Raw genomic sequence first — 26,085 nt, 5'->3', positions numbered from 1 at the left:
ATGGCTGCCAGTGTTATCACTTTCTTCGATAGCACTCCAAGGATAGGGTATGATTGTATGAATGTTTGAGTATGTATTCTCTCCTTTAAAAAACAGGTGGTAGAATACTATTAACACCGTTTCTGAATAGTACTTTTTTCCACTTAATGATACATACTGACAATTATTTTCCATATTATCACTTTAAGGAAATTCTCATTTTTGCAGTCACATACTATTGTATTCTAAGGATGGACCATGATTCATTTAACCAGCATTCCAGTTAATGAACATTTAGTTTGTTTTCAAGTGTTGCTCCTGCTACAATATTATGACAGCATGTAACTCTATGCTCATGTCATTTCTCACATTGCAAGTATCCCCATAGGATAAGTTCTTAGAAGTTAAATGACTGGGTCAAAATGGCATTTGTTATTTTAGTACATATGGCCAAATTGCCCTTCATAAAGCACTCCCATCAGTAAAATGAAGGAGTTTCTTCCCAGAAACTTTGCCAGCTCTATGTGTCATCAACCTTTTTGATCTTTGCTAAGCAAGAAAAAAATGGCATCCCTTTGTAATTTTAATCTGCATTCATCTTTTGAGTGAGGATGACCTTTTTTCAGAATCAAAAAATGTTTCAGTCATTTAGATTTCCTTTTCTGTGCACTGTTCATTATACTCATTGCAAATTTTTTTTCTATTATGTTATTGGTCTTTTTCTTACTAAGGTAAACACAGTTTACAATGAAGTAAAAACTTTTTTTTTTTTACAACAAGCGTGTTGATGAATGTTTCTTATGACAAATAGATTCTAGTCTGAAGGTTATAACCTGAAAATACTAAAACAAACCTTGGAATTGAATAGAAGTGGTCTTTGCCCTTTTTAGCAAACAATCCTGTACAGAAACTCAATGTGATGACAAATTATAGAATAAATACAGATTTAATTTTTTCCAAACATTAGGAACAAGTATGTAAATATTTGCCTTCTCCATCTGTCAATCTAACTGTATGTAATGGCCATGATGGCGTTAGTCTTATCAAAGCACCTGTGTCAACTGACTCCCATTCTTTCAAAATATTTCATCAACTACTTCCGGCATTGCATTTTCTAAGGTTAAATAACTATTTAGAAGCTTAAAATTTTATTCCCACACCTTATTTTTCCTTTAGAAAATAAAAATACATTTTTCCAATCTTCCAGACCACCCATAGTGGTTTGCCATTTGGTTTGCCAATTTTATTAGTGTCCTGAGATGTAATTTATCAAGATCAAGAGAGTTAATTTTGAACAGCTGGGGACTTTCTAATTTCTTTACCCATCTTGGGCAACAGTTCCCTCTCATTGCTATTTATTTTATTCTTTGCAGTCAGAATATCATTGTTCTTGACATCCAAAAACAAACCCAATAGGAAATAAAGGGTTTCCACTTTTATTTTCCCTTCCCCAACATTGTACCGTCTTTTCCAAAAGCAGACCTATCCTTTCCTTGATCATCCTATTGCTCCAAATATACCTTGAAAAGTCGTTTTGTACCCTAAACCTTTTTTATACTTTCTTGGAATCATGCTTTTACTGCACTACAATTTTAATTTTTTACTTACCAGTCTTCCACTGCTCCGTTAAAAGCATGTTTACATAATGATATATTCTGGAGTATGTTATGGGAGAACATTTGAAGCAATGTTAGCATTATTTTTTCTTAATTTCCCTCAAAAGAAAGCTGTGCCCTGCATATGGATGCCATCCCTTTCTGAGTATGTGTGAAGTAGAAAGATGGGAACGCTTCCAATAGTTTTGAAACAACTTCTGTTTAAGCGAATGAATGGACCACCTGGTTTACTAACTGTGCTACCCAAGGGGTGGCTTTGATTGGCAGACCCAATACAGGATAGAAACAATGGAGTTAAATGAAGAAGGTTTTGAATTTGCGAGTTACCACCCTTGGTGACAGTGGGTGTTCGTAGAAAATAGCAGGCTGAGATTTCAGATGCGTTCAGAAATGTGCACTTGCAATCTGCAATACTCAGAAAGTACCATTTTTCTAACCACAACTTCAAAAACAAAGTACAACTGCCTTTCTTATTTGTCTGTCTCAAAAAGCTGTATCCATGAAGCTGTTTATTCATTAAGATGTATGAAAGATAAATGATATCCATAAATTAAATTCTGGGATTAACACTTAGGCCTTCATAGTTCTGGTATATACCATGGAGAGCCATGTTTCTCAAACCTTAATGTGGGCAAAATAACCTGAGGATCTTGTTAAAATTCAGTTCCCTAGTGATACTGATGCCACTGGTCTGGGACTTGCACTTTGAGAAATATTGTCATGGATTCCTTAAGTAGGCAAATAGTCATAAATATAATAAATATGCAGAAGGAGTTGTATAGATATGTCTTGGGGTCAGATATTGATTTACATAAATGGAGCTTCTTTATTTATTCCTCACTGATTTTTATAAGCTTCCTCCATGTTGCATAATGAGGAAAAAGGATCTCACTCTGAAACAAATTTACCAATCTCTTTATATGAGTTGGTAGCACTTAGATAAATGGCCAGTCTTTCAGATTTTTAATTTCCTCCTGCTCCCCTCTAGGATGACATGTGGATTGACAGGTAAGAGAAAATTACATGGCATATATGACCTACAGTCCCCATGTAGGTCTCTGTTCTCTCCTTGACCCTTTGGTCTCTGCAGCAATACCCTTTGTCTGCCTGGTGAATGTCTACCCTACTGACTTCATGGCTGTGAATTTGTACTTTCATCAGGAAATGCCATGCTGTGCTCACTAAACTATATTGGTTGCTAAAGGAATCCTTAAATCTGTGAGTTACCACTGAAGAATACTTAAAATTCTAAATACATATTTATTACACCTCTAAAAGCAAATGTGACTATCATTATGGGTAAGGATGACTGCCAAGAAGTTACAGTAACATAAAGCCACTCATTACACTTATTTAGGGGGAAGGTGTGGACTTGGTATTTACAGATAGAACATTGCATCAGGTGCCATGGGAAAAAACAAACAAGAGAACCTGTGGCCATAATCTTTATGATTTTATTTTTAAAAGAGAGTAAAAATACAAATACATAGAAAAATCATTTAACACTAAAGAGAACACTTTAAGGAATATTTATTTTAAAGTAAAGCTATTTTGCTGTTCAATTGCTATCTCATAAATTTATACCAGTTTAAACTTCCACTCATATTAAAAAGTTAAAAAATATTACCAAAATGATTGGTGGAAATTAACTTAAAGATGAACATCTCTAATGAAACTCTATAGTATTCTAAAGATAGCACTTTAAGGAACACTTGAAATACTTAAATTCAGAATAAACTTAGAGTTTATTAGTGAGAAAATATATCACAAGTCACATGATTTCTTTCCAGCAAAGACATAACCAATACTTATGTACAAAATTTGCTTAGAAATGCCAAGGCAATATTTCCTCTTGAATATACCTTTCTGTATCTTGAGAGTTCATTTATCATATTAATTGCTTTGTCATTGAAAACCAGAGTATATTATAAATCTAATTGAATTCAGTTCTATGTTGTCTATTGAAAATACTCCTTTCTTCTAACAGACAAAATTAGCTGATGTTACTATTTTCTTTAGTCAGTTGTACAAGACTTAGAAATCATCTTTGTATTCTAAATACTTCCAAATTGCCACCTTTCTGCTCTTTTCCTTGTCATATATTTATCTCATTCTTCCTGGCTGTCCTTTGCGCAGTAGCATTAGTATGACTAGACTCATTCATTCACACACTGGAAGAAGTTTTATATATATATAAAATATATGTAATATACATATTATATACATATATAATATGTATGGAGTGACACGTATTATGAAGGATACCAAGTACTTCAGTGTATATCTAATACATATTTTTTGTAAAAGGAACACCATAGTTGTAAATTAACTACTTAAATTAACACTCAGAGCAAATGCATTTAATTTGCTCTGTAATTTCGAAACAGTATATATGTTAAAAACGAAGAGTTTGCATGCCCAATATTTCTGAAGCCATAGCTCCCAACTTCTGAACAATTTGTTGCCTCCTCTGGACATAATGGATGTTCAGCAATTAGTGCTCAAAAGAAAGCACAATGTATATAGTTAATAAAATGAGCCATAATTATTTAAGTTGGACTATTTTAATAATAGTTTGAATTTTAGGATTAAAAAGCTCAAAATGCATTTATAATAACTGATTATATAACATGCTAGTCATGAAAATGAGATTGATTTTTTTAAGTTAATAATGCTGTTAAATATTCAAAAGGCAAACTATTGAAGCATTCACAAGAAAGTGTAGGATATAACCTAAATTCTATCTATCGACCCATGAAATTACAAAGCCATGTGTGCATATTTTTAATTGTCAGGATTTTTTGAGAGAACTTTTGTGAATAACATGTAGAGAAAATATGGATAGATAAGCATCTCTGTCTTTTAAATTATTTGATGAAGTAGCTGATAAGAAACACAAAATTAATAATTCATGGTAACATGACAATATGTCTTCTAGTATTAGCATAGTAATAGGTATGAGTGATTTACATAATTGGAAACATAACACAAATACAAAAATTATGCACATTTATATACTGTGCTTCACTCAAAACTAAACAGATGTTATCTGAGATACTTCACCACGTGTATGACATTAGAGCTGAAGTCAGATTTGTCAGAGACAGCATTATTCTTTTATTATCTTTAATATCTTCAATGAGTCAGTTATGAATAGAAACATTAAGTTTGCTTATGACTAAGTTAAATAGAATTTTGAATGCCATACAAAATAAGAACAACGATTTAAAGTGGCTTTAGAATAGAGAAGTAGTCTGTTAAAAATATTTCGGATTTGAATAGGAACAAAACAATAGAGCTATGAGATTATGGATGAATGATGATTAGGTTGTTTTCAGTTTTTCACTAATGTGAACAATGTTGGAAGAACATTCTTTGTAGGTCTCCTCACAAACCAATGTGACAATAACTAGAAGTAGAACTACTGACTCACTAGAGTATTCACATCTTTATTATATATCATAAATTGCTTTCCATAGCAACAGGAAATGGCGTGACATTATTGTTTGAATTTGCATATCCCTGGTTGTTTATTGGCCATTAAATTTTTTGCCTCTAGAGTTGACTCTTCACATACTTTGCCCGATTTTCTATTAGATTGCTTGCCTTTTCTTACAGATGAATATGAGTTCTCTATATATTCTGAATTTTAGCAGTTATGTGCATCTAAAATCCAGGTCCACAGTTCCTTATATAAGGTCTCAAAACCTTATCATTGACTTTACAGGAAACCAATGAAAATGCTCACTTTGCTGGAGTGGTAGAAATCATAGAAAGATGAAAGAGTATAAAAATTAAGAATGGCAGGCTAGATGAAGACCTGGGACCCAAGACAAAGGCTAATGTGTTATGTGAACCAAAGAAGGGGCTTTATTCCGTCATGTGTTATTTTCCTTGATTTCAGAAACCTTCGTGTTTGCTTTATTTTCTATTTCTGTTTTAAGGAAAAGTTATTCAGAAGAAAATCTCAGATGTTTTTGTTGCTGTTTTTTTAAAATACAAGTTTAATTCAGTTACCCATTTGATTTTTTGTGTTTATAAGTTATTGAATTTAGAAAGGTTGTTTTAGATAATGATTATAATTTTGGTACAGCACTTAACAGTAAAAAACAAAGCATCTTTGATTTTATTTGAAGTGTATGCCAATCATGAAGTCAGAACTGAATTTCTCTTTTCTTTGCTTTTAATGAAAATGTTCCTAACTGCTGTTTTATTTTTTTAGAAGACACTTCTAGTGTTTAATAGTGCTTACATTTTTAATAAATAATCTCTATCAAGACTTCAAGAACTATGCCCGATTACCACATGGGTAATAACTTAAGAGTTGTGTCACATCGATTAAAAATACTGCAAATAACACTGGCCAAGGTGAATGTACAAAGCAAGAAAAAGATGATTCAGCGACCTAGAAAAATTACTCTCTGTTGTATATGTCTCTCTGTCTCTCTATTCCGTAGACTCCAGTGTTCCTTAATCCCTTTGGGTTATTTAAAGTGGTGTTTTTAGGAACAGTTCAGCCAGAAACTGAAATATGTGTTTATGGCTAGAGTTCATCAGAACCACATTCGAATGTGGTTTGAGCCAATAGGGTGCATAGTAGTTGTGTCTGAAAAAAATACATGTAAATGGATGGTGTTGCAAATAGTTTTCCATATAAGAAAAAGAAAAGAAAGGAATTCATATGAAATTATACTATTTCATGTACACTGGAAATGCAGACCATGAGTAGACAGACTTTCATTTGTTCATTCACATTGTCAGTAATTCAGTAGTTCTCAATCAGGGGTGATTTTCCTCTCCAGGGGAGTTTGTCAATGTCTGGAGATACCTTTGGTTGCCACAATAGGGGGAGAAGGAAGTGCTATTGGTATCTTGTGAATAGTGACCAGGGATGCTGCAGAACATCCCACATTACAGAGGTCAGGTGCCTACAACAAAGAATTACCCAGAACAAAATGTCAGTAGTGCTGAGGTTGAGAAACTCTGATTTCAACTAAAATTTCATGTTAATCAAAATTACATTGTTCTAGTTCTAAATCCTGTGATTCATCAAATAAAACTTGTATATATGTATCATACTTAAATCCATATATCCTACAGTATAGTAATTCAGTGTGCAGGATATCCATCAGACAGACCAGGATTCAAATCTCATATCCACCATTTGTTAGCTTATGCCATAGGCAAGTTTCTTAAGCTCTCATGACTGTAGTTTTTAATCTGAAAAATGACAATAATGTCTATAGAAAGGCGCTGCAGTGGAGATTGAGTAAGATTAATTAAAATGATTTATGTTAAGTGCATAGCAGAGTGTACTTAGTAAGTTCTCAGTAAATGGAAGCAGTTAGTATTACCTTTGCCTCTACTAAATCATTTGATCCTGACCTGCTATGAATATCCTGGTCACATACCATATTTTATTGTTTCTAAGACACGACTGATTAGAATATGCATCATCATTTTAGCTGTCACTAAGAAAAAAGTGCTGCCAATTAGACTCTGACATACCATCATTTATAAAATGCATCCCGATTCAGAGCAGTAAATTTGTAGAAGTAAAATGTGAGTCTTCGAAATGACTGTTGTAAAGCACATCAGTGAGTCTTCTTAAGAGCAACTGAACAAGGCTACCTTTAACCACGTTCAGCTGCAAATTCTCTTAGAAGGGTGTAGGAACAGAAACACAGCTTCCCAGGGAGGCGGGATCAGGTGTCTCTCTTGAGTGGGATTAGAATACACAGCAATCTGTGCTGCCTTCACAGAGCCATCCAAGAGCTATTCTCTTTGCAGCACCTGCCGACTCCCAGATGATAGTTCAGGAGCAAAGGAAGGAGGCTCAGAGGTGCTGTGTCAGCCCTGGCCTGTAAGCTTTTTGGGTCCCAGGAGCCAATGTTCTGTAACATAAAGTTTCCAAGATCTTTGAAAGGTATATGCTCAGTTACAAGAGGCACTACACTCAGAGGATTCCCCAAAACTATGGCTTTCCATTAGATGTTTGTAGTTCGTATGTAGTACTCCTAAGCCAGGTATAATTTATCAGTCCAGAATTTTTTTTTTTTTTGCAGAAGCAGTGTTGTCTACTAACACATTTGACATTCCAATTTTATCAGGTTTTCAGGGAGAATACAGCTAAAAAGTTATTCGAAGGTCAAATTCTCATGTAGAGGGACAAAAGATGTTATTAACCCTTTATGCACTGTGATATATGTCTTTTTTTAATCCATGCTGTAATTAAAGATAGTGAAATTAGAGAATTTAATTTAATTTAATTTAATTTGCCCCAGCTTATGAATTAAGAAGCCTAGAACCACATGTTCTTGTCCCTAGTCGATTGCTTCCAAGAACACTGTAATATATCAAAGCAGGAGTCAACAAACTGTAGTCCAAGGGCCAAATGCAGTCCTGTTTTTGTAAATCAGTTGTTATTGGAGCAGAACCATACTTATTTGTTTACATATTATCTGTGGTTGCTTTTACATGACAGTGGCAGAATCCGGATATGACAGGAACCATATGGCCCACAAAGCCTAAAATATTTGTTTGTTTGTTGAGCCCAGATCTAAAGTATAACAAAAGTTGTTTGACTATCTCTGTAAGTCTATATATGGAGATAAAAGGCAGAATGTCACTCATGTTTTATCTTTGAAAATAACTACCCATATAATTTTTCTGTGCACCTGAAGGTTTTTAGAGCCACAAATGTCAGTCCTTACCATTTCTCTAGATTAACGGTTGGCTAACTTTTTCTGCAAAGGGCCAAATAGCAGAGGTTTTAGAGTATATGTTAGGATTTATGGGCCATATGTCTCTATTGCAATTAATCAAGTCATGCCAGGGTTGGTATTTAGATAACCAGGCTCAAGAACCCACACCTCTTTACCCCTAAGGACTTAGGAACATGGTAAAACCTGGAGAGCAACAGTTTCATTGAATGAGTCTGCCTAAAGCAGTGTCCTGTATGGCTTAAACCAGATCAGAGATTTAGTCCTCATTTAAGAACTGTATGTATAAAGATTTTTATAGTCCGTGCGTCAGGTTTCCACAAACAAGTACCTCCCTCCCATCACTAGAGATTTAACTAACCCCCTTGGGAGTCTGCTTATAACTACTATCTGTTCTCTATATTCCTTCAGTCTAATCTTAACACAGCAGCCAGAATGATTTATTAAAAAATAAGTCAGATCACATCACTGCTCCGCTGAGAGATTTCCTGTGCTTCCTAACCTCAGTCAGAATAATAGCCCAAGTCCTTACGCAGTTGCCCTGCAGGAACTACCCTCCTCGATCTCTCTGACTTGCTCACTAGGCTCCTCTCACCCTGACTTCCTTATATTTGTACTGATCATGCCAGACACACTCCTACCCCCGGACCTTTGCTATTACTTGCTATTTCCTCTGCATAGATTCTTCCTCCCTGAAACAGCTGCTTGATTCATTCCCTCACGTCCTCCTAATCTTCATTCAAATGCTATCTTCTCAGTAAGGCTTTTTAGCTTGGAGGTACTTTCTCAAATGTCCACCTCCCATCTTCCCTTACCACCCACATACATCTCCCATTCCCACCAGATACTGTATTTTCTTCTCTTTAGTGCTTTTAATCCTCTAATGTGCTGTAATTTATATTTTTATTGTTCATTGTCCCTGTTAGAATGCAAACTTCCTGAGAATAGAAAAATTTTGTCTGTTTTTTTCACTGTTATATATCCAGTGCCAAAACAGTATTTAGAACTTAATAGGTGCTCTTATATTCAGTATATATTTACTGAATGAATCGACTAATATGCTGGGCGGAGGGTTTGGGTAAGATTTCATTTGCCAAAGGCATTCTACTGCCAAACAGACTTTGAAACCCCATCTTTATGAGCGGAGAGCTTCTGTTTTCATTTTTATTAGTCGATGGTCACACATAGTCCACCCTTTCGTTGGCCCTGAACATTCCAAGTGTGTACCTTAGTAGCTTAAATCTTCTTGGTTGCATAACACTTGCCACTTTAAAAATCAATACAGCATTATATTTTGTTCATCTGGACAGATTATTTTTGAAATCCATAAATCTCTAAACCAGAAATAAGCCTCCCTTTGGTGGGCTGCCCTTGATTAGCTCAGAATGGAAAGAGAGAAGCTGTCATTCTTTGTCAATCAGCTTGGCACGTACTTGACAGCCTGCATTTACAGTGAAGGAGAGCCGTGTTGCTGTGTTCTAGCAAACCTAATTGTAGATAAATAAAAGAACAGTCACCCAGCATGAGGAGAAAGAGGAAGAAACTCAACTGCACAATGTTGTGTTTTTCCATCCATCAGCCTTCATTTGTCAGCACCTGCTTGACAATCTAGGCCAGAGGAGTCAGGCTCTAAAGCGATATCAATTCCATTTCATTTTTCCTTTCTTGCCGCCCTTTTTAGCAAACAGTTTGTATGTGGAATAAGAGACGGTGCAGTTGATACATGTGACCAGGGCACATTTATTTTAAAGGCTTTTTTTTTTCTTCCCAGAAAGCCATGTATTTGTTTGTTTCACTGTTATGTTGTAATTGTCAGCTCTTGCTTCAGTAACAAACAACCCCCAAATCCCAGTGACTTATAGCAACATTTATTATTCATTCATGTGTCTGCAGATCAGCAGCAGCTTTACTCTACACTGTGGGTCAAGTTCAGGTTTTCTCATTCTGGACTGTGGATCTGCTCCAAATGTCTTCTCATTTCAGAACCCAGGCTGAAAGGGCAGCTCCTCTATGATACATTATTCTCCCATGGTGGACGACAGAAACTAGAGGTACTAGCAAATCTTCAATTGCCTTTAAAGACCCAGCTCAGAGCTGTCATGCAGTCATGTCTGCCCACAGGCCGTTGATCTAAGTGAGGCACGTGGTGAAGCCCAAAGTCAATGGGGAAGAAAGTGTATTCACCCACAGGGCAGACAGAGTCATGGAGTCAATGAATAATAATGACCTAATACACCGATCATAGTCTTCACAAGTGTCTTAGAATTTCATTGCTTCCAAAATCCTTTTTCTCTTTTTTTTACATTTCTGCTTCTCTGAAATTGAGATGTTTTCCACAATAATGCCTCCAAAGTTAATTTTTTAAACTTTCTTAGCAATTGGTAGAGTAACAGTGGTCCTTACAATCCATGATATCTTAAACTTAACAGAAAAGCCATTGATTGTGGTGGTTGACCAAATGGTCAAATGGCAGAAAATATTCTTCATAAATAAGAAAACAAAGTGAAGGGGCACTTAGGTTTGCTAAGGAAAAAAAGGTGTCGTTTTTATCTTGATCCTCTTTGTTTTCAGTAATGGTATACATATGTTATTCTGACCAGCTTATTTGAATGGAAAACTGTGCATTGATAGATCTTCTATCTATCTATCTATCTATCTTTATCTGTCTATTCATATATTCATATGTATTCATTTTTAGGACATTCATTAGAAATCAAAGTGTCGTTCCCTTGTTTAAAACTCTTTTGTAACTTCTCCACTAAGGTCCTGACAGTGATAGGAAAGATCCTTCTTTTCTCGGGCTCTCGCCTTTTACTCCTGCACCATTTCTCCCCTTTCCCACACATGGGGTCTCCATGCCGCCTCTGGTTCTGGTCTTTGCATTCACCAGATTCTCTCTTGCAGTACTTTCCATCATCCATCCCTTTGTCAGCCAGGCGCCTGAGCTGTTTGTGTTCCATGCCTTTGCTCAAGCCTTTCTTCCCCCACACGGCTTTTTTTGTCCCTTAAACACAGACCTGATGAGTTTCTTCTCTGTGCCCCATTGTACATGGTGCTTTGCTGGTCATTATCGCTGTTGCAGTCTAAGTTTAATATGTGTTTGTATCCTTCTGCTTCATAATATTCACAGTTCCTAGCCAAGACTTTGAACTGTAGTAAATATTAAATGAATATTTGTCAAATGAATCAATGTTGGAACATACGTGAAAAGACTGTTTATACCCTCCTTATGTTGTGATATATATATAGATACTTATCTGTCTATCTTACACTATCCTTAGGGTCACCAAATTTCTAGTTAAAAAAAAGAAATGCATGCATACAATCAGTTTAATACTGAATTAGAAATACAATATTCAATGAATAAATCCTTAGAAAATACAAATACATTAGTTTGCATATGAATTGCTACTTTCATCCTCAAAGGTGTTATTTAGTCTTTTTTAATCACTAACCGTTGCTTCATTGCTTGTCAGACCAACAACTCCCCAATATTAGTGCTGTTTAATGAGAAATCACTAAGACTAAAGATGCTCCATTTTGAAAGCCTATCGAGGCTGGATTTCTAAAAAATACACTGCAATATTCTAGTGAGTATAAATGAAGGGTGATTCCTGTTACCTATTTAATAAAAATTATTGTCTTAAAATTATGCATGAGGTTGTAGTGACCTCTCAGTACTGTGCTGGGGGAAAAAAAACAAACCCTAGTTACATCTAAGAGTCTTAACACTGTGTGCACAATCTTACATTGCAGGGGATATATTAAGAATAAGACAGAGGGAAAAAAGCCTAAATGGAAATATTCTATTATTAGAAGTGAGAATTTTTTGGTTGAAATCCCTTGAAGACTTTGTCTGAAAGTTCTGTAAAGTTGAGCACTTTCTGTTTACAAAAACTGGCCACTACAGTTAGCTGTGTTTCCGTTTTGGTGGTGACCTCCTTCACCTTATCGTAAATCATATAAAGATGTGAGGCCATTTGTGAGATAAAAGTTTTACTCAAACCAGTTCTTTGACCTGGATGTCATAAGTTTGGCTATCATAAACCCACAAAGAGACATCCTTGGAGCTTTTTAAAGGCTGTGTAAGAATTTATTTTTCTGTGGGAAAAGAGAGGATTTTCTCTTATTTACAACCAGGAAGGATACTGTAAATGTATTGGAGTTAAAAAGGAGGAGAAAAAATTAACATTATAGTTAGAAATATGACCGCCAATTTTAGCATATGCGTGCGCACGCGCATACACACGCTATACTCAACAATGTAAGGGGTAAAGTGGAGGTTTGTATATAACCTGGTAATAATATCAGCTCTGCCATTTACAAGCTAGGAGGCCTTGGACAAGTGACCTAATCTCCTTTGGTTTCAACATCTGTAAAATTAGATAATACCCTTTTTGTAGTACTGTAAATATGAGGGAAAAAATGTATGAAACACATGGTAAAGTTTTAGCAACCCTCGTTTGTTAACCTTACAGCAGTTAATCTTAGAGCAGTTTACTGGCATTTTCATCACAGCTAATGGTCTCAGCAGCCTTTTCTTATGTGTGCACAGTCATGTCATTTTGCTGTTTTTTTGTTTGTTTGTTTTCTTTGCTTTTCAATTTTTCCATGCCAAGTTTCATTTTCATGAAGTGATATCAAAATTTTTGAATTTATTTCACATCCACTTCTATTTTTTCCAGGATTATTATCAGCTTCTAATAGTGTATTTCTTTCACAGTCACTAAAGAAAAACTATACTAAGAAACATTTAAGTGAACTTAATTAGATTTACTATAGTTGACCTTTCCAGCAATAATATTTGACCCTCAATCACTGACCTATCTTTTAACTAATAAATTCACACTGCAAATAAATGTAGTATGGTAAATTGTAGAAATTTATCTTCAAAATGGCCTTTCTAAGGTGATTTGTCAAAGGTACGTGTAATTAGATATCTTGTTCTCAAAAATTTGCGAAGGAGAAGTACCCACGAAGAATTAAGAGCTGAACATGATTTCTCTCACCCATTGCTCTATTGCTGTAGGGCCAAGTGTAAATCTTATCCAGGTACTTAAACTCTCCATTATTTCATTAAAGGATGAAGAGATGGCAATAGTGTTGATGGAAGGAAATGCTACTAGGAAACATTTCTGTAAAGGGAAATGATGTGACTTTGCAATGCTTATTCATCAGAGAACTCAATCTAGGGCTAATTAAGTTGCCTGGAGAGGGAATATTTGACTTTCTGCAAGTGTAAAACCTGGATATTTCACGTGGCATGCCACCTTCTCAATCCATTGAGCAAGTACGTCCTTAGAAGTTGGAGCTCTAATACCTGGGCTGCCCTAATGTCACCCTTGCTACTGTTTCTGTTCATTTGCCACTGAGAATATCATGAATTAAAATCGGTGTGTTTATTTCCTAAGCGACTTCCTTGTCATATTAAATGCCATCTTTTAACCCTGGTCACTTGTCCATGGCTTCTGAATAGTAACATCAGTTCTTTGTGATCTTTGGAACTCTTTATTGGCAACTGAAGACTAGGATCAGGAAGAGAAAGGTATTAGTGTTAATCTTTTGCAGCATACCTGAAGCATTGGTAAAATTATTGACTAAACGTGTGCTCATTTTCTGAAGGTATAACATTTACACTGGGGGCCCTTACAAACAATTGTAAAGGAAGAAGGAGATACCCAACCCTCACAAAATACCCTCGGATTTTGAACTTGTCAAAATTTTCAAGATTTAAAAAAATCACTCTTAGAACTTTTCATCATAGACAGTGAATTAGTACTTGCAATTTTAGGTTTGTTTCTTCCATAATTATTGTCTCTAAAGGTAGGGGTGTGTGTGTGTGTGTGTCTGTGTGTGTGTGTCTGTCTGTGTGTCTGTGTCTGTGTGTGTGTATTTTGAACACATACCCATCTAATACCCAGGGTTAGTGTTAATGTTACGGACGCTTTTAACCAAAGTACCTACCTCTCACTGCTATTTACTGTAAGAACTGAAGAAATCATCCTCCCCAAGAGCATGTGATGAGCACCCACAAGTTACAAGACACCCTCCTGTGCCATATAACATGACAGAAAGTTGGGTTCTGAGGACACCTGGCTCTGATGAGCTGAGAGAGAACAGGAGCAGACACAGTATACAAAGGAAACCGTGGCATGAAGACATGTACACACAGCAGTGCTGGGAGGCCACAGAGCAGGAGAGGGAGGAAGAGAGATATGGGTTAATCAGGAGTTGCTATCTGGGGAAGATTGCCCAGGCCTTGACTGACGCCTGACATTGATTAATCGATACTCCATCCTAGTGTTTAACAAGTGTTCCATCCAGAAAGTCTTCTGTAATATTTAACTTCACTTCCTTCAGCTTCAATTTATGCACATCGCTTTTGTTGTCTCTTCAAGAGAGCTAGACAGCAGCCAGTAACAAAGCACTTTCTATTCATACAGCTAAAGAGGGTATTTTGTTTTGTTCTGGTTTTTTTTTGTTTTTTTTTTTTTTTTTGGTCATGCAGTTGTGCTTCAGTCTTCTTCAGACTAAGGAAAAACAAACACATTTTTTAAAATAATCTAATCATTCCTCAAAAGGCCTCTTTCGTTTTGACTGCTTAATAATTAATAAGCCTTAATACTGTTCTTTAGGTGTTCATTCTTTGGAAAGAAAATTAACCATATCGACAATGATGTGGAAAGATTTATTTGGTTTCTATTTTGAAACAAAATTTTGGATCCCTAGCCCAGAAAAGAATCCTGTTAAAATAAAGAAGTTTGTAGAGTAAAATGAACATTAGGATTACTGAGAGTACTAAAACTAATAATAGTATTTATCCATAGTAATCCTATGTAATCCTATTCATAAATCATACTTCTTGTTACTGAATTTTACTCTTTCGAAAAATGTGAAGTGTCTCTTTCTGTAGGATAGTACTATGGCACAACTCAAGAAGATATTGAATGCATTTTTTCAAACTTCTGTGGGTTTCGCAAAGCCATCCATTTCTTTTCTCTGCACTGAAAGCTACTTTGTGCCCCGATGTATCATGCAGAAATTGATCTGCAATACATGTGGAGTCTCCAAGGGTATATTTAAATTTAGTAATTTTATTGATAACTGTGAAGTTAATCTGCACTGTATGTGCTCTTTTCCCCAGGAAACTGAAGCAGCTGTTCAAGCTAAACAGCCGGATGTGGAAGGGATTTTGTCTAAAGGGCAGCATTTGTACCAGGAAAAACCAGCCACTCAGCCAGTGAAGGTAATGAAGCAACCTCTAGCAATATCCATTACCTCATAATGGGTTATGCTTCCCCTGTTGTACATTTGCCATTGCCGTGGTCTATTTATAATCAATGAAATAACTTGTAAAGAAATATTGGCCATCCTGCAGTAGCAGAGGCAGTGCTGTCTTTTTGATCAACATAGCCTATTTATATATTGTGATCTTAAGGCTATTAACGAGTCATTGCATTAAAGGACTCATTTCTGTCCTGGTGTGCTGCCATCAATACAAAAAGGAGTCCTACCTTCAAGGTAGATTAAATTCTTTGAGGCTTTATTGCTTTGCTTGCCAGCCTTGATGCTTTTCATATTGTTTGGCTTAATTCAAATCAAGCTACTGCATCATACTGTCTGTCTCCAACAGCTGTAGAGAATCACAATATGATCCATGACCTTTCTTTTCTCTGTTGCTCTTTCTCATGAAAGTGGAAGATCGGCATTCAGGCTTTAGGACTTTAGTGGGTCAAGAATTTTTAGTGAAATGTCATGTAAGTGCTTCTGTCTTCAGTAAAACGCTGGCCTAGGAGAAAGCTTTCTACTTCTTTCTTTTCCTCATGTGCATTTTGAAGTCTAGGACACAGTTATTCACAGGCTAGTACATAAGGAGAGAAATGGAAAACCAGCTAAATTCTCCCAAAAAATAGCTAATCAATGGCTTCCATTTGCAAATGAGAGACTGAGAGTCCAGTGATAAATAGACGTTAGGTATAGGTTACCTTATTTTCTATGCCTGACCAAAATTATAATGGCTCCCATTATGATGAAGGTTCCCGAGAGCCTATAATGGTGGCTGTTTATTGATCAGTCCTGGTTACTCTAGCTAATGTTGCAGGCTGAGATTTAGTGAGCCTCACCTTTATGTTTAAAACTGCTCTAAAACAGTACAGGTCAATAACCTCATTATACAGAACTAGTTTGTCCTTGCAAATAACATTACCATGACTTACACTCTGTCTCCAAGATCACCACTTATGCTTGGCCCAAGCTTCATTTCTAGAAAATTGTTTGTTTTCTTTACAGTTTACAAGGGCTTTTCCTTAGGTAAACTTAAAGTTTTAGCCTAAATGTAATGTCCAAACACCAGATGCTGAAAGGCACAGATTTCTCTGTTGATATCGATAGACGTTTTTTCAGGAATATGTTGCCCACACTCCTAACATCCCCCCAAAATAATTTGCATCCAGTCCAGGCCTGGTATGATAATTTTCGTAAAGTAACAGTGTGTACAATATTTAGATTAGAGAGCTAGAGAAGTTCCTGAAAGCAGCAAATTTCAGGGTTTCTGTTGATGTGCTAAAGAAAGCCAGTCCCCAAGCAAGCACTTTTCTTGATTAACAGAATGACTTTAATAGCAAGCAATGAGACGGACAAATGGACCATTTTGTAGGTCCACTCCACCTACTCTTGCTTGATCTGCAACGACTTTTTGCAGTGTTTGGCGTAATTGTTACAAATTACAAATATGCATTTAAATTGGCTTTTACTTTTATCCTTGTGAAAATCAGAGAGTCTTAATTGAAAGTCAATCCGAAAAATTTTGTTTTCATTATATGTAAACAATCCAAGCAGTTAAGGCTGGCTTAATCATACCCTCAATTCCCGGGCCACTTTGAGATCAGAACTGGGATCGGCCATTTCTGAGCATATGCAATGTCTCCTGTCGTTTTAGTGATGTAAACCTTTCTGAAATGAAAGAAAGAGTAAGAAGGTATTTGTGAACTTCCTTCTCTTTTGAATTTCTTGAAATCATTGTGTAGAGTCAGCACTCTTCTTTTCTCATTCCCTCCTCTCCCATTTCCTCTCAAATGAGTTCACTTGGGAGAAGCAGAAGTTAAGTGAAAACTCATTCCTGCTCTCTGATTTATCCCTCACATTGGGGGAGGAATCAACATACCAAGTTCATAGTGGCCAGAGGGCAAGATTGATTTGGGAGATTGGGGGTGTGGAGAAATAGTGTATTCACGTGCAGCTTTTGATAAGGGCCATGACTTTGGAAACACTTGAAGGTTAGCTGGAGCTTGTGGGAGCCTAATACCCTAGAGGCTCAAACACTACCTCATAGTTCAAAACATGGAACCCAGCAATACAAGGTAGCAAAGCAGTAGGGTCTGTTTCAGTCTGTACTTGGATTTAAAACTTCTTCTTAAAAGTTAGGGATGATTTTTCTAAAGGGTGATCCATTGCTCTGATAGTACATAAACAAAGCCTGTTTTTAACTTGGATTTCATATATCAAAATTGTAAAATTTTGCTGTTCCTATTGCCTTTCCTTCTTAACTTTGGGGTTTCTCACTTCTTAATAGAAGGGAAAAGGGTATGAATAGCCTGCAATACATTTTCATAGAAGTTTGACTTTGTTTGGGGGAGTAGCTACATACGGAAACTATAATAATTATAAAGAAGATGGTGATATTCTTTAAAAAGAAAATGAAAATCCCTCATGATGTGTATATAAGATCCAGTATTTAAATGGATAATTAGTACGTCCACCACTTGCAGACATTCTAATTAAGGACACATCGGAGAATGATTCTTTTTCTTAGAAAATTGACTGTCTGTTGGCACCTCCACGTTCTTCATCAGCCAGGCTGTCTTCTTACCTCCTACGCTTACCTCCCAAGCTGAGTCCTGTTTGGGAGTGAGGCTCATTTTCCTGTTCAGTTTTTTCCTTTTTTCTTCATTTTATCAACTTCTCTAGGCCTTCTTTAATTTTCAACGATGGTAAATTTTTAGTTTGTTTTTTGTCATCCCTGAATAACCAACTTCTTTCTTATTTTCTTTGAGGATTTCATGTTAAAGATCAAACATATATTCTGAGACAGTTCTACTAATGATATAAATGTAGCACTACATCTCTAATGTAAGAATACTGGAAAACTCTTAGAATAATGTGATTGAAGAAATAAGCATCTTTGTTTTTCTTTCCATCTCCTCTATCTCTCCCCTACACACACACACACACACACACACACACACACATATACACACACACTTTTATTTCATTTGATTTGTATATTGTTCCTTCATCTTAATTTTAGAAGCTGTTGAAGACTGGTTGGCTAAGTTCAATAAATTGTTTAGTATTTTGCTAACGTTATACCTTTGATCATAATATTTTATAATAATGCTATTGATGGAATCGTTTTAATGTGTTCTGTTTTCCACTGAATAATGAGTAGGTCTTCAATAGCACCAAATTTAGCAGTTAAAAAGCAACAAAAACAACTGCCATCAGTTGCGACAATATTGACAACTACCCCAAAAAAGCCACTTGTTATTTAAGGCAATTTTAACTCTCTTTTCAACTTAAGCATTTAGATGAGATTTCCTTCTATTCATACTTATTCTTTAGCTTAATGTGGAACAACACTACTCTTTCTCTTAACAATGTTAAGTGTGTGTATATATTTTGAAATTCTTATGTCACCTTCCATTATTAGAACTGAAAACATCAATGGAATTTAAAATGTCTTGGTTACTTGGTGAAGCAATAAGATCACACCAGTTGGTTTGTTTTGCTAACTTTTTAAATTATCCAAAAATATCTTGTTAAGGTGAATCTAGTTATACTTTTTTTTTTTTACTGCTCTTCAATTTTTTAAATGTAAGAGAAAATAGAAGGTGTTAGGAGCTTGCTTTATTTGGCCAAAGGTTTCCACCCCAACCTTTAACACACACACACACAAAATTGCTGTAAACAAATGGTCAAGATGGCAATTATAATCTTCCAGGCATCATTTCTTCAGATATAAGCTGCAAAATGACAGCATCATTAGTCATTTTCAATTATAGTCAGTCACAACCAGGGATGTTTCATTTTCCCAGCTGTTTTGTTGTTAATTAACTAGATTAAGCTGTTTCTTTCTCCTGAGTTTGTTCTACTGCCAACATCAACATCTTAACATTTCCAAGATTCCAACATTCCACTTCCTTAGGTTTATTTTGTTTTTGCCTGGTAACTTAAAATATATTACTCACAACAGATGTGTATCTGAAGATTTATAAATGGTATAGCAGATCAAGTGGTGTCTGGTTCAAAATGTTTGCAATTACATATTATACTTATTACAGTATTTGGATTTTATAAATCATCTATCAGATCAAAAAGTTTTTGTTGGTTACATCAGAAATCAATAGCCAGATAATAGACATAAATCTGTCCCCCCCAAATCAGCAGGTCCATTTTGACTAACGCATTTGATAAGCACATTTTCCATGTCAGTGATAACAGAGAAAGTTGGGAGAAGGATTATAGAAAGAGAGTAACAATATTAGAAAGATTTTATGATTTATTAATATATGAGTAGCAGAATTTCATTTTTTTTAGTGCAAGTTAGTTTTACAACTGAGGCAAAAGCCTTGACTATAAGAAGTCGAGTAAATGCTAATCACTTACCTTTGAATATAAGGAGAGCCCCACTTCCCCATTGAGAAGATAAATTTATAATAGATTTTTGAGCAACTGATAGAATCATTTAGGAATGTGGATGAGATTGCCAAGTGCCTAATTATATTTAATTTCTTAGTTGATGAGCACTTCCTTGTTTGAAATCTCACATTTTATAAAATAACACACTAATTAGAAATACTGCTTTTGTCCCATTTATATTTTATACATTCACACTCTTCTTATATATATTCCAGAATTCTGGAGCCTACAGTCTTCCTTCTAAGTTATTTACAGTACAGCACTGTTGGAATCCCCATATAGTACTGTTAAAGCTCTCTGTCCAAAAGCAACTAGGAACATACCTATAATCAAAAAGTGAGAGGGGGAGGGTATATAGCTCAAGTGGTAGAGCACATGCTTAGCATGCATGAGGTCCTGGGTTCAATCCCTGGTACCTCCTCTTAAAATTAATAAATAGACCTAATTATCTCCACTCACAAAAGTAAGTAAGTAAGTAAATAAATAAATAAATAAATAAAATTTTAATGAGGATCATTTAGCTTACTGCAGCAAGGGAGAAAGTCCTCCAGAGACTGTGGGATAAAAGAGGGCGTTGAAAAGAGCTGCTAGCAGGGCTTAGCTGGCTGGATGATTCGAAAGAGGAATTAGGGAGATGGAAGCCAGTTTGGATTAGATGCTTTCAAAAAATGGAGTCAGTGTGGTGATCGGGTATCTTAACAATTTCTATCTAGAAGGCAAAAGGATTGAAGCAGGGCAGAGCTGTCTGTCACTGTTAAAGAAGCAGCAGTGCCTCATATTTAGTCATTTTTTTGGTGCCAGAGTGGCCTTGTCTCTGTCTCATTCCAAACATGGCCCTGGGGTGCCCTTGTCTCTGTCTAGTTTATTTTCTATGACAGTTTTTTATATACTTAAGTTAAGACCATCACACCTAACCTAGCTGCCAGTTACCAGAAGGGCCATTTTTCACTTCCTTGGTGTGATCACTGGAATATTTATCCCTAACTTCAACGTCCATTCCCAAAATATTAGGAGAGAGGATCTTTTCATTTTTCTTAGAAGTGTATTATTTACCACTCCAGAACAACTTATTGTTTTGCTTTTTAAAACTATTCTTAAATGACTTGTTTACAGTGGCCTTCACCACTGAGTGTGAGGTACCCTAGGGATAATTGTTAATGGTTTATCAGCTTTCTTTACTTCTTTGCTTTTATTAACAAATTCTGGCAGATGAGCTATAAGCATCCCAAATTCATATCTCTTGAGGTTATTTCAGGCTACTATGCAAGTTTGTTGTCCAAATAAAACAATTGAGACACAAAAGACATTATAAGCTAATACGCACTCTTTTCTGAGGAAAAATTTGGGGAAAAAAAATCTCAATATAGGCTTACTCAGTAGCTCATGCTGGAAGTGGACAAGCGTTTTAGAGATCTGAATTTCACCCCTAGTCCTCGGTTGTATTAATTGCATCTATAGAGACATAGATGTTTCCATTACAATATTGACATGCATATCTGTGTATATACAGCCATAGGTGGATTCATTTATTGATGTAGCAGATATTAATTGCATGCCAAACACTGACACAGGAGAAAAAGATAAGATTTTAAAACTTTGAAAATCCCAAACTCAAATAAAGTTTAAAAAAATTTCCATTTTAAGTTAAAAAGGAAAGCTATTTTCAGAAATGATTTTTCTTATTATTAATTTCTGCTCTCCATAAGGAAGAAATTTTACATTGCTTCATATAATTGTCTTAACATTTAATGACTATTTCCAAGTCAGTTAAAAACAATGGAAAATAATATTCAGCTGCAAACGTCCCTATAATGAAACTAGTTTTGCCCTTTTTAGAAAATGATCTCAGAGTTTCTCCATTTTGGTAAAACATGAATCCACTATGATTGTTGAGTTTTGAGCTCTTGTGAAGAAAGCCTGGGACCTGCAATTTGCTTAGCATATTCAAAGTTTGAAAACTTGGGAAATCTAATCAAGAATAGGACTTGATAACTGTTATCCCACTGATTTTATATTTAAAGATGTTGGAATTTAGACATACACTTGGTTCCCTTAAATTTGGTTACAGATTATTAACATGATTAGCAAATCATTATCTTTTACAAATTTTTACTGAGCATGGCTCAAGTTTATTATGTGGAGAATACTGCATTAGTTGCTGCAGCCAAACATTTTTTACTACCCGAAGGAACTTTAGAGCCTAATAGAAAATAGAGAACAGAAAATATGAGCATATGCCAGAGGACCAAAAAGCAAAACAAAACCAAACAAAAAAGAATTTCCATAATATATAAATAATAAATTTCAAGTCTAAAGTGTACCAGGTACTTGAAGAAGTTGCCAGAGTATTTTTGTGACCAGGTGAATCAAAATCTATAGCCATTTTTTGTGATGTTGTTTGCTAATAATTTTGAGAGATTGAGGAACATGCAATTCTGAGCTTATTGCATTTCTGACAGTTTGCAGTATCCTCAGATGTTTGTGGTACATTGAGGGGTAGTACTTAATTTTTTAAATCTCTATATCTGAAATTATATGAATACCTCCTTTACCCATCTGGAAATAACAGTGAGAAGATCACATTCTAATAAATGAATAGACCATTCAGAGTTAATGGATTAATAAAAGGGAATTGAATATATAAACATGTTACTTTCAGAATAACCAAACCTAGTCTTTTAAGCATCAGAGTATTTTCATTTTAACTGTTTTAATGAAAACTTTTATTTACTATCTTCTATTTTGCTTCATTAAGCAGTGAATAATAACTAACCAACAATGTTATAGTACTTTACAGTTCACAGACTTCTTTTCACATAAAATATCTCATTTAGTTTCTACAACAAAGCTATGAGTTAGGTGGTAGTGTTATATCCACCTTTCAAGGATGATAAATCTGAATGACCTGCCTGATTTGCCAATGATCACACAACCAGTAGTAATGAGTTAGGACTGAAATCCAGGACTTCTGATTCTAAAACAGAGTGTAATTTAAACTTTTCTTAATTTTCAAGGTCATCTTTATAAGCACCATTTATTGTTCTGTTTCATTATACAATGATGCACATGGAATCAGTGTTTAGTATGGATCACTGTTGCTTCAGTTGACACCCAGATGAAGTAGTTAATTTGCTTTTAAAAGCCAGATTGTAAGATAAATACTTTAAATATTAGAATCAGATTCAACACAGTGAAATACTTGTACCATGAAAAGAAGGTGAAACCTAAGCCAGCTATAGAAACAGCAAACTTCCATGTCTCTTCACCCACTCACTATGGGGCCATATGCTTACTGAGTGGAAGAGTGGGCAGATCTCAGCAGTATGTAAATCAGCCTATAATCCCTCTCTCTCTCTCTTTCTCTCTCTCTCTCACCATATATAGGATACATAGGTGACTTCCTATAGGTTAAATGATGTATGATGAGACCTCACCATCTGCTGCACTGTTATCCCTTCAATGAATGACCAAGACCGCTACATTTTCTAGTTATCTACTTTTACATTTATTGTCTCTTCCCTATTATCTATTGCTACTTCTTATTAGCAACATGGTTACTTCTAGTTCCTCTTTAATATTATGTCCCTGTGAACTCACTGCAACTTTGCAGGAAGATCAAGAGACCAAATATATATTAATTCACTAGCCTTTGATAACATTTAATTCTCAGTGTTTAGTTCTGATGTCAGAATGGAAAAACATCTTCCATATGTCATGACTTTCAGTGATAGTTTTCCTCACTGATCAGAGGCATTTTTTTGTTTGTTTTTGAATTCAAGGCTTCTATTTTAATAAATAAAAAGAGTTATATTCATTGATGAGATGGTAAATGTTTAACAGCATGCACTCTGGGAGAAGAAATTCAAAGCCTTGATTTGACATGATGTCAGACACAATGAAATAAATAACCTCAAGAGCATAGATGATAGTAAAAATAGGAAGGGATAAAATTTTAGCATTTATTTTAGGGTTTATTCCCTTGGCAACTTTTCTTAAGTGGGGTTCCTCAGGAGAATTAAGTCCTATAGAAAATTATTTTTTTCTAATTTTTGTCAAAGATGGTGCATATCTAGTCCATTGCAGATGCTTAGGTACCTCATTACTTATAATGGATGCCTCAGTCTTTGGTCTTGGACAATTAGCATCAGCATCAACTGGAAATTTGTTAGGAATGTACATTTTGGGGCCCCACCCAAGACCTCGTAAATCTAGAGCCCTGGGGCTCAGACCTAGCAATCACTGGTTAATGACGCCTCTAGGCGATTCTGTTGGTCCCAAAGTTTGAGAACCACTGCTTCGGCACGTTAGGATAAATTCTCCCCCGAGTCCATTGAGAAAGTTTACCATAGGACCTTTGGGTCCTCTGCTCCCAGCTAGTGGAAAGGGAAAATGGAGAAACCTCACTCATTTTTCTAAAGTCTCAGCTCAGAACTGACAGATGTTACCTCTGCTCACTTTCTCCTGGCAGTAAGTAATCATACGGCCACCCAGCGGGGTACTGGAGGCAGCTTGTATCTGCTCATGAGAGTCTATTATCAAATTTTCAGGCATTTTGTGAGCCACTTGACACTCTCTTGGTAACTTAAAATTGACTATCGTGGGAGTGTTTACACCACAGAAATGAGCCAATACTAAAATCAGTTGTTTTTTTCCGGAGAGCCAGTTTTTAATACATACCAGCACACCCCTGACATAGTCAGGCTTGGCTGACTCCTCCGGGAGCTCTGCAGCTAAATAGACTCTCAGCCTGGTCCTGCTTGGAACCAAATTGACTGAGCCTTTGTACTCTCACCTTGATCAGTCCTTAAATTAGGGCTGCCCTGGGAAGGGCCTGCCCTTGGGCAAGGCAGATATCTGCAGCTGAGACGGTCCCTAAAGGGACTGAGGACTGAAGGATGTCTGCTGACATCTTTTTTCACCGTTTGGAACAAGAGTTCTTGCTTGAAGCAGACTCTAATAAGAGGCTGATCCCCATGTGTACCACGGCCCTTCCCTCCAAGGGATTCTAATATAATTGATCTGGGGTAATTCAGGACTGTAGGATATTTTTAATGTTGTCTAGAAAAGCCCCATATGCAGCTACACTAGATACTATTTAAGAGTCAAGCCAGTGGGTGAGACGACACTGTTCTTTGTTTCTTTGTTTTGTTTTCATGAGTGTTTGCACTCTACTACTTTAAATGAAATTGTGCCTGGAGCAAGAACCTGTATGAAGCAAACAATCAATAAAAATTTGTGGCATGGTTGGCTAAAATAATTACAATAACTTTGAAAGAAATTCTACTCACAACAAGTAATTTAGAAGTAAAATACAATAGAAATACAATAATGTATTCACAAAATAAATTAATAACGTTGTGAATTAAGTTACTTCAAGGTGGTAATCAAATAAATAACATGTATGCTTTTCTATTAAAGAAGAAGTTAGAAGATCTGAGCTCAGAGTGGAAGGCGGTAACCCATTTACTTCAAGAGCTGAGGGCAAAGTGGCCTGGCCCAGCCCCTGGACTGACCACCATTGGAGCATGTAAGTATGCTGGATCACGTTCTCTATGGCTGTAGACTTTTGCTCAGAAGGACCATAGTGAGGTGATCCCTGAGTAAAAGGGAAAATTGGTTGCAATTCTGAAAAGAGGAATTAACTTGTGTTATTTACTATGCAAAGTGTCCTAGGGTAGCTTCCTTGGATATGGACTCTGATTCATGGTATTGGACAACAAAAGTATACTGGGGTGCGTTCTGCGGAGATACACCTGCGACACAGAAAGGTCCATGTCAACAGACAGCAGAAGAGGCTGCAGGGTGATTTGACTGCAGCAGAGGTCTCAGCCAGTTCCACAGGAGCCCTAGAACTGGGCTGGCTCTGCAGAGCTGAACTGAATTACGGGGAGAGGGCCTGGCCTTTGTATTGTTGAACCAGCCAGTCATTGCCGCTGGGAGGAAAGGTGACCTTAGGAAAGTCTTCTGGGCCTAAGGCAATTCCCAGTGAAGAATACCATCAAAAACCAGTACTCGAGTAGCAAGGATGGGTGTGTGGTCCCTGAAGAGGGAATCAGGGTAGAGCTCCAGAG

At 36.1% G+C, this 26,085-nt stretch overlaps 1 protein-coding gene across 3 annotated transcripts in view; it reads left to right on the top strand.

The window, feature by feature from the left end:
- The window catches only part of DMD (dystrophin), a 1,854,428-nt gene that overhangs the window by 1,212,597 nt on the left and 615,746 nt on the right, over nucleotides 1-26,085 (top strand). For all 3 annotated transcript variants that reach the window (XM_031673322.2, XM_072956638.1, XM_072956633.1), the window contains 2 exons: nucleotides 15,462-15,563; nucleotides 25,433-25,541. In XM_031673322.2, the coding sequence (XP_031529182.2) occupies nucleotides 15,462-15,563; nucleotides 25,433-25,541 (211 nt within the window). The remainder of the gene's footprint in view (nucleotides 1-15,461; nucleotides 15,564-25,432; nucleotides 25,542-26,085) is intronic.

The sequence above is a fragment of the Vicugna pacos genome, chromosome X (assembly GCF_048564905.1).
Source record: "Vicugna pacos chromosome X, VicPac4, whole genome shotgun sequence".
NCBI classification, from domain to species: Eukaryota; Metazoa; Chordata; class Mammalia; order Artiodactyla; family Camelidae; genus Vicugna; species Vicugna pacos.
Note: the sequence above shows the minus strand (reverse complement) of the source record. Positions and strands in the feature narration are given on the sequence as shown.